At 43.2% G+C, this 8925-nt stretch overlaps 1 protein-coding gene across 3 annotated transcripts in view; it reads left to right on the top strand.

Moving 5' to 3' along the window:
• The first annotated feature begins 472 nt into the window (after positions 1-472).
• The window catches only part of SLC44A5 (solute carrier family 44 member 5), a 162805-nt gene continuing 154352 nt past the window's right edge, over positions 473-8925 (top strand). For all 3 annotated transcript variants that reach the window (XM_067563407.1, XM_067563405.1, XM_067563408.1), the window contains exon 1: positions 473-731. In XM_067563407.1, coding sequence (XP_067419508.1) covers positions 695-731 — 37 coding nt within the window. In that variant the 5' untranslated portion in view covers positions 473-694. The remainder of the gene's footprint in view (positions 732-8925) is intronic.

Genomic DNA, 8925 nt, shown 5'->3' with positions numbered 1-8925 from the left:
CGGGGAGAGCGCTCCGCGCTGCCCTCAGCTGAACCGACCCCCACCCCCCAGATCCGCAGCTCGGCTTCCGGCCTCCACACTCGAAGCAAGCCGGGCTGTGTAACTTCCCCCCTGCAGCCCGCCAGCCCTCCGCGGCGCGCGAATCGCCCCGCTGCCCCCGTCTCCTCGCGCCCCCGGGGACGGCCCGGCCCGGCCCTGCGCAGGAGTTGCCGAAGTTATCGGGCCGGGCTGCAGCCGAGGTGCGGGCGGGAGGCGGGTTGTTTTCGGGCGGGGGGCGTGCAGCGCTCCGGGGCTGCCTGCGTGCTGCATTGTGGGGGGAGGGGGGCGCTGCGGGCGGAGGGGGGTGTCTGGGTGCTGCAGGAGGTGTCACGCCGCCTATCTCCCCCCCCCGCCCAGCCTGGGGAAGGCCAGCTCGGGTTGGCTCCCTCCGAGCACACAGCTCCCCCCCCCCCCCGGCTCCCTGCAGCTGCCCAAAGGCCGCCTCCGGCCCGCGGATTCGGCGCAGCGGCTGGTTGGAGCCCGCACGGGACAAGAGGGGTCAGCCGGTGTCGGGCGCGGGAGCCGGGACGGGAGCGGCGGCGGAGCGGAGCCCAGCGCCAGGCTGCCGCTGCCTCCCATGCCATCGCGGCAACAAAGAGCACGCTGAGGAGCGGCGGCTCGGGGCTCCGCCAGCACGGAGGGCAGCGGGGGGAAGATGGCTAGGAAGGGGGAAGCCTCCGCCGCTCCCTACGGTAAGCGCCTTCCCCCCCCCCGCGCGGCCAGGCTGAGCCGCCGCTCGGTGCCCGGGGATGGGGCGAGCCGGAGCCTCCGTCTCCATCTGGCCTGTTTACGGCGCGGCTCCGGCCGGCGAACCGCCGCCGCAGCGGCAAGAGTTTGTTTCCTTCGGCAGCTCCCGGGGCACAGCGGCTCGGGCTCCCCTGCCTGCCCCGGCGCAGGGCGAGAGGCGCGGGAGCAGCTCCCTCCCCGGCGCCCAGCGGCCGGCTGCTGCCTCTTTGGGGAGGTGGGGAAGTTAGGTTGGGGGGCTCGGTGGGCGCAGGGATGCGGGCGAGCGGAGGCCAGATCTCTTGGGAAAGCCGCCTGCGCCCCGGAGCCGGAGCAGGTGCGTCGCCGCCGCTTGGCTTGGGGCAGGGGGCTGGCTCGGGGATTCTGCAGGGGCAGGGGCACTCGGACGGGGTGTGGGGCGCTGAGGCGAGCGGGGCCCAGAGCCCAGGATTTGGAGGGGGGTGGCTTTGGGGAAGGTGGCGTGCTGGGACGGGATACGCGGACAGGGAGCTGGAGCTGGCGTGCTAGGGCGTGTGTAGACAGTATTTTGGAGCCGGGGGTGCGGGGTTGTGCACACAGGGTGGGAGGATGTGGGCGCGGAGCCTGAGATTCGGGGTGCAAAGGTAGGAGGGGGCTGGGGGCGGATAGAGTGCGCTGGCATTGGGCCGCCTCGCAGTGGTCTGATGGGGGGGGACGGGACTGGACAGGAGGATGCTGTGGCTGGGGCGGGGTGCGGAGCCTGGAGCCTGGGTGCTGGGACTCAGCGGGCAGCTTGTCTCCTTGTCCGAGTCCTGCCTGCCGAGCCGTCGCATCCTCAGCAGAAGGTCACCGGGGGGCACAACTTTATCTCCCTGCTTGAGCTCTGCTTTAATTGCTCCTGAGTAGCTGATTCATTTGCGGCAGAGGAAAGGGTTTAGCAGGCTCCTTAATCTGTTTAAAGGCGTCTCCGTAATACCAAGTGCAGTTTTCCTTTTACAATTATGCATGAGATTTCCATGGCAAAATATTTCCGGCTTTAATCTGCCAAATGAGCAGAAACCTCTTAGAAACAAGCCTCCTTTTCTCTGCATCCTAACAGGCTGGTCGTACTCTGAGATAATTTATACTAAGGGGCATCAGTGGCACAATAAATCTCTTGCTTTGGTGTAATATGCAATATGTAATATGTAATATGCAATATGTAATAGTATTGTGTGACATGGTTATAACTCAGAAAACCTAGTTTTGTGATTTTACCATTGTGCAATAAAACTTGATAACTGGATCTGTCTGATCAAAAATTGACTATTTGAATTTTCACCCTTAGGCCCTGAAGGACCCAAGCTGTTCCTTCATGGAAGCCAATGGTATCTTGAACAAGCACTTGATCCATTAGTGCTTCCCTGTTAGTGGGTTTTTTGCTTGAGTACAGGGGCACATTAAACACATGAGCATAGGAATTTAAATTTGATTGCTTTTAGAAGGGCACATTAAACACATGATGTTATGAAGAAATACCAGTACATCCTTGACATAAGGAACCAGTGGGGATCCAAGCCATTGGGTGTTGTAGCCTGGGGTTCCTTATGGCAAAACGGGCGGCTGCATAGAGATCCTCTGGCTTTGGGGCTGTGGCAGGGAGAGGGGGGCCAGAGGAACTGTGTGTGACCCCACCACAGCCCGGGTCTTCTCTTCTGGCCCCCTTTGATTTTTGATTTTTTTGTGGGGCTCTGCCCCTGCTTGTTCGCCCTGTGCACACTCTTGCCTGAGTAAGGATTGCAGGATGAGTCTAAGAAAATCAGGGAATTATTTGAAGAAAGGGTGACATAAACAAACCCCTGGGGGTCTGGGGAACCTCACCAGAAATCATAGAACTTCAGGGAAGGAATGTATGTGCTTCCAAAATATTGACTCATGTCTTTGAAGTTATTTAACTCCTCACAAGGCCTAAAATATTCATTGTGTAGAAAAGCAGATACAAGAACACTCACTGAAGGATCGCAGGAACACAGTATTTAGAAATGGACAACGCCTGGTAAACAGAATTCTTACTCCTGTAAGTGCAGCATACAATTCCTTCACTTACCGTTTAAAATCAGGAGAGCTCTGCTTTGAAAATAAATGGAAAGAAGTCTTGGAAATTGTATTGTGTTATCACACAACATTTGTTTAGCTTCATTTTCATAACTTGTTACTTTAGAACATCTGCAGTCCTTTGGCATGATGCTACATGGAAAAAAGCATTTGTTTGGAAAAAGGTGTCTTGTATTTCAACATGTACTTCTTCAAAACTACAAATTGAGATGTACTGACTAGATTTTTTGCTAGTTTAGCTGATAAATGTGAAATTGCATTTTTACTTTCTTTTCTCTCTCCTTTTGGATATGCTTATTTTCTTAAAGGCACTGTTCACCATGTGCTTCCTTTTAGGGGTCATTTGAAATAGTTACTTTGGTCTTGTAGTGAAGTCAAGCAAGTTTGAATTAATCTTTCTACCTTACAAGCCTTCTTCTGTGAAATAGAGTTAAAAAAGAATAAAAGTGAAAGAAATACCTTCTAAATTCAGGCTCTGCAACACTGAATGCCTTTTACATGAAATTGCTAGAATAGCCAGCCACTCACCAGCCTGATTTTTTTTCCTGACTCTGCTAATAGCTGGCTATGTACCTGCCCATTCATATTTTTTGGAGGAGTAGGTGCCCTTCGCCTCTCTCTTTGGAACCCCAGTTCACCAGACTGCTAATGGCTTTACTATTTTTTGAATGACAGCAGCAAACCTTTTTCAAAAAGCTTTAGTCTATTGACTTCTGGCATCAATTGAATGCCTTTTAAAAGAGATATCTCCAGTCAGATTCCTGGCTGACAGCAGACTGTAGGCTCTCTGGTCAGCTTGTTAACTCTCTCTCTTTCTTTCTGAGCTAACAAGTTCTCTAACTGATGATGAGTTAGTAGATTTGGACTGGCTGACGGAAAGCCAAGATGGTCAATGCCTGAACTGCTGTTGGAGTGAACATAGCTGGAAAAAAGGCTTTAGTAAATGTGCAGACTTTTTTTGTGTAGGGGGCATCCTCTTCTGTAAACGACATCTCTTTTTAGCCACGTTGTTTCTCTGCATTCATGTGCATGAAGGAACTATCAGATCATCCTTGGAAGCAAGCTGCTTATTAGCTTCCTAAATCTAGGTAATAGGATTAATTCTTTCCTAGAACAGTTATAAACTTGCTACAGGGAAATGTGGTTTCTTGCACCCCAGAATGGATAAAACAGGAAGGGTATATCAAGAACAGTGATGCAGACTTTACCAAGGCTATCTTTCCAACAGAGATTTTTTCAGTGTGAAAGGGACATATCTGTTTCCCCAGAAACAAAGATCTTCCAGTTGCTATCTTCCAGTGGAAAGATATCAAGATGAAATGGAATACATATTTTCCATGTGTAAAAGAGCAAGTACTGCCCCCCTCCACATTTTGGTCTGCTGTTGGATCTTCTCAGTACAGAAGATTGCCACTAGAAGTGAAAAACAAAGAAATTCTTGGCACTTGTTTCTCATCATAACTTAATATTGAGGGTTTTTTAAAACAAAATAAAAGCTCTCTCATTTATAATCAAAATACTCACCTCTGTCACTTGACTACTTCTTATGCTTGTTGAAACCAATGGCAGAACTCCCATTGACCTCAGTGGTGTAGGATTAGGCTGTTAGCAATGCCACAATTATGTGTTTGTATCATCAGTTATTTCAATAGTAATAAATTGTGATGTAAACCCGAGATTATAACATCACTGAAGGAATGGTCTGGCGGAGGAGGGCACAGTTTAAAAAATCTTGTTTCAGACAATATGAGGATCTGTTCTTCATTGAGGTTTCTAAGTGCTACCATAATGCAAATAAATATTAATAATAATTTAGGTTATTTAGATATGTAAAATCTGCTTGCTCCTCTAAATCAATCACCTAACTTGCACTTTCAAAGTGCCTCTTCAGTGAACTCAGAAACTACAGGTGCAAAAAGGGACACCATTTTAAAATATGCATCAAAAGTACTGTACAATAAACATCAGGAAGACCTCTTAGGTCATCTAGTCTATTTCTCTGCGAATGCAAATTTTATCCTATTGTACATTTACTATTTTCCCCCCAGTTTTACCTTAAATTTCCCCAAGCACTGCAGGTTCCACCACTTCCTTTGGGAGAGCATTCCACAGGCTAAGATATGTTACTATAATTACTTTTTTTTGTGATTCATATTCCCTTTAATTTCATCCCATTATTCCTAGTAATATCTCTATACCACCCAAAACAATTCCTCTCCCTTTGTGGTATTTACACTTCAACAGGCAGGTGACTGGCACTTCAAGGCTGAATTTTCCATCACCTCTTAATTTATACTTGGCCAAATTCAAATATGGTATAAGTGAGTGTAACTCCATTGACTTAAATTGATTTGCACCTTATAACTGATTTAAATTTGGTCCATTTTATCTAGGTTTTGCACTGTATATGGTATGTCAGATAAATCAATAACTCTTTGGACACAGCTGCAGTATGTAGGTACAAAAGGTTCAGGTATGACTGCATTTTCTGACTTGTATTGACTTAATGGAGGTTTTTCACAATGGAATAAACTTGGGAGAGGGGAGAAAAAAATTTAAAAGGTAGCAATTTACTTTGTGTCCTGGTTAGTTTATTACTGCAGATATCACTTTTTAAATAAAAATCTCCCTTAGTACCTTACTTAATCTTCTGTTTGATCCTTTGGTAAAGTCTTAATCCTGCACGTATTAACATTTCTCTCTTACTGTTGAAATTAATTTAGGTATTTAAACATCACTGTAGGATCAAACAAGAAGAGAATATGAATTTTAAGGAAATAAACATTTGTTCAAACTGTCACTTCTTTTATCATTAATAGAAGTACCAAGGAAAATTATTAAAAAACACATGAAAGATAACTAGATCTAAAACTTAATGTAGCTTTTTACTATTTTTCCCACTATAAAATTCCATGTTGAAGAATCTAAATGTTATTTTAACATAATTTTTGGGTGGGAACATGAAAACACTATCATTATTTAATAAATAACAAGCTATTATTTAATATGATTGTATCTTTGTTTATGTGTTGCAAACTTTGTCTTTATTCATTTTATGAAGTAATTATAAGCAACCATTTAAGGCTATAGATGTATGTTTGCAAATCTATTTAATACTAAAATGTTAGACTCACTAGCCTGTAATCAGGTCAGACACTTAGAAATCATTCAAGGAACAGGAAATAAATTGCAAATTTTAAGTGCCCTAGTACCAACTATACCTTGTGTTTCAGAGAAATTGAAGTGCTGGTCATAAATAAGGTGCCTGTGGCAGAGCTATGCAGGGACCCTCACACAGCGCCTGTCCACATACTACATGGCTTTAGTTGGAGGTTACTATAATATCAGCTTCATGAGCATTAAATGAACTGTCACATTGTGGAAAAAAATTACAAGGCCCCAGATTATAGTGGATGTCGGTTGGCTGATCCTTGAAATTAACATATGAATAAGATCACTGTGTGCTACAAGTATGAAAAAACTTGATCCTGGAACAGGATTGGGCCCTGGATTAGAGAAGTGACACTTAATTAATGCTAGTTAACTATTCACTGACTGTAAATTCTGGAGAGTGCTCAATTTTCTTGTGCCATGTCTGTGCATAATTCTAGTGTTAGGTATCTGACAAATATATTACTTGGACTGTGAAAATTCTATCCTTAGTTGTTTGTGCTTATATATTCCAAAGTATAGAAGTATGTAGCGTCACTAACACAGATTATTCAATGATCTAGAAAGATTTAAGAATTAAATATCAGTTTTCATATTTTGCATTAGTTTTGTGGCTCAAATGTAAACCCATTACAGTAGATAGGGTGTTGTGTCATAGGCTTCAGTGAGAGCAGGATTAGGCCCACAGTTATCCTATTTTTTCCCATGTGAGTTAAATTAAATGGTAGTATTGAAAAAGACAAAATAAAGAGACAAATCCCTCACAGAACTGTGTGAGATTAGACACAATGGATTGCAATTGCTTTTTAGAGAGATTACACTCTATTGTGTCAATATGTATTTCAGGATTGTTTAAAGTATGGATTATGTAAATATGTACTTAAGGACTTTACAAATGAATCATATTGACAGAGTCTACTACAATAGGGGTATCATGTAAATATGTGTCCAGGGAATTTTAAAGACATGCATTATTATTGTTGGACTATTCTGAATATATTGTACTTAGGATTTTTTTTTTAAATGTAGATAATTTACCCAATGGAATATGTAGAATATTTACCCAATATTTTTCAAAGGCAATATTGTTTATCATGTGACAACTTTACTCATGTACATTTTCCCATAGGCTTCAATGAGACAACATCCATGAGTAAAGCTATGCATGTGTTTGCAAGATCGGGACTCAAAAGAATTCTCGATACGGTACAAATAATAGTCCAAATAACTTATTTGCCACATCAGACAGCATCTCAAACAGCAAACCTCTTAAGGCCAAATCCTGTTTGCTTTATTTATGTCTGCTCATCTTTTTCACACAAATAACCCAGCTGAAGTCACTGGGACTTCTGATGGGCTATATCCTAAAAAGCGCTAAATATCTGGATTTGGTCCCATGTAAGTAAGGAAACAGGGTTTTGCTCCTATTGCAGAACTTAAAATTAGCCCATACGGATATTTTGTTTTATTTACTTTTGTTTCTTGAACCAAAATTCTTATGCTAAATTTCAGCCCAGATAGTCATAAAATTTTATGTGAAAACAACCTAGGCCTGATTCTGCAACATTTGCTTAGGTTGAGTAGTGAGTGCTTCACTCCACAAGCAGTCTCCCTTGGGTTATTCACAGAGTAAAGGTACTACTCAACATGAAAAAGGGTGGCAGAATCAGAACCCCCTGGAAATTGGGATTTCCAACTGGAAAAGCTGATGAAAACATCATTACAATATGCTTGCCTTGATATAAAGGTAATGCACAATTCAGTTGCTGTGGCTTATTTGTTGTTTAATGATTTGTCTCACCAGAGTAAGCACAACACCACTGGAAGATATACAAAAAGAAAACATGCTAATGAGCTAGATTACTTTGTGATGGAACAGACTCAGTCAAAACTTATGTTAACATGCATGTATTAATACATATTGGGGAAAAATGAATGATCCCCTCCAAAATACTATTTAACGGTGATATATTGAAACAACAGTCTAATATTTTTACTCACATTCAATTCTGATACATAGATTAGAGCAATTGCTCTCTCCACACAATCTTCATATCAGTGTGGGTACATGGTGATGTGACCACGCTGGAGGAAATTAACAAAATTGCGGCCTAAATGGAGCTGCATATAATAGAACTCCTTGCATGATTGACCTTCGTATGGCATGTTTCAGTCTATAGTGGCTGTCTTTCTCTGAGCTGTATCCCTCTGAAAATAAGGGATTACACAGAAATGTCAACAGAGCCATAACTGTAGCAGAGTTATAGTTAGTGCTATTTTAATAACCCAGTGGATTAATGGCAGTTCTGTCAAGCTTAGTGAATCCTTCCATTTAGCAATAGCTTGATTGTTCTCGCTAGACTTTTTTCTTAACATCCTGCTGAGATTTTTCAACATGACTGTTAAACATTTTATAGAACAACTCCAAGTGAATGAATCAGCAGTTTGTTTGTTTATTTGTTTGTTTGCAACAATATGATCGTTTTTACTATTCAAGCCAAATACAAGGAAATATACAAACAAACAGATGTAATGACTGCCACTGAGACCAACATGATGATAATGCAGTAGTGTGGCTTAGAGCTTCACTGATGACTACTTGTCATGATTTTACTGTATGCAGTGTTGAAGTAGCCATGCTGGTCCAGGATATTAGAGAGATGAGGTGAGTGAGGTAATTAATATCTTTCATTGGACCGACTTCTGTTGGTGAGAGAGACAAGCAGAAGAGCTCTATATAGCTTGAAAGCTTGCCTCTCTCACCAACAGAAGTTGGTCCTATAAAATATATTACTTCACCCACCTTGTCTCTCTATGCTTTTACTATGGCATATATTCAGTTGCGGTTCACTCCTAGATAGTCCATCAATATCTTTGTTTCCTGTTTTTTGAAAACTCTCCCACTCATGCATGCAGTAT

Source organism: Emydura macquarii, unplaced genomic scaffold (assembly GCF_026122565.2).
Source record: "Emydura macquarii macquarii isolate MOO-44397 ecotype Brisbane River unplaced genomic scaffold, CSIRO-AGI_Emac_v2 contig_2481, whole genome shotgun sequence".
Classification (NCBI taxonomy): domain Eukaryota; kingdom Metazoa; phylum Chordata; order Testudines; family Chelidae; genus Emydura; species Emydura macquarii.
The sequence above is the reverse complement of the archived record's forward strand: the minus strand, read 5'-3'. Positions and strand labels throughout refer to the sequence as shown.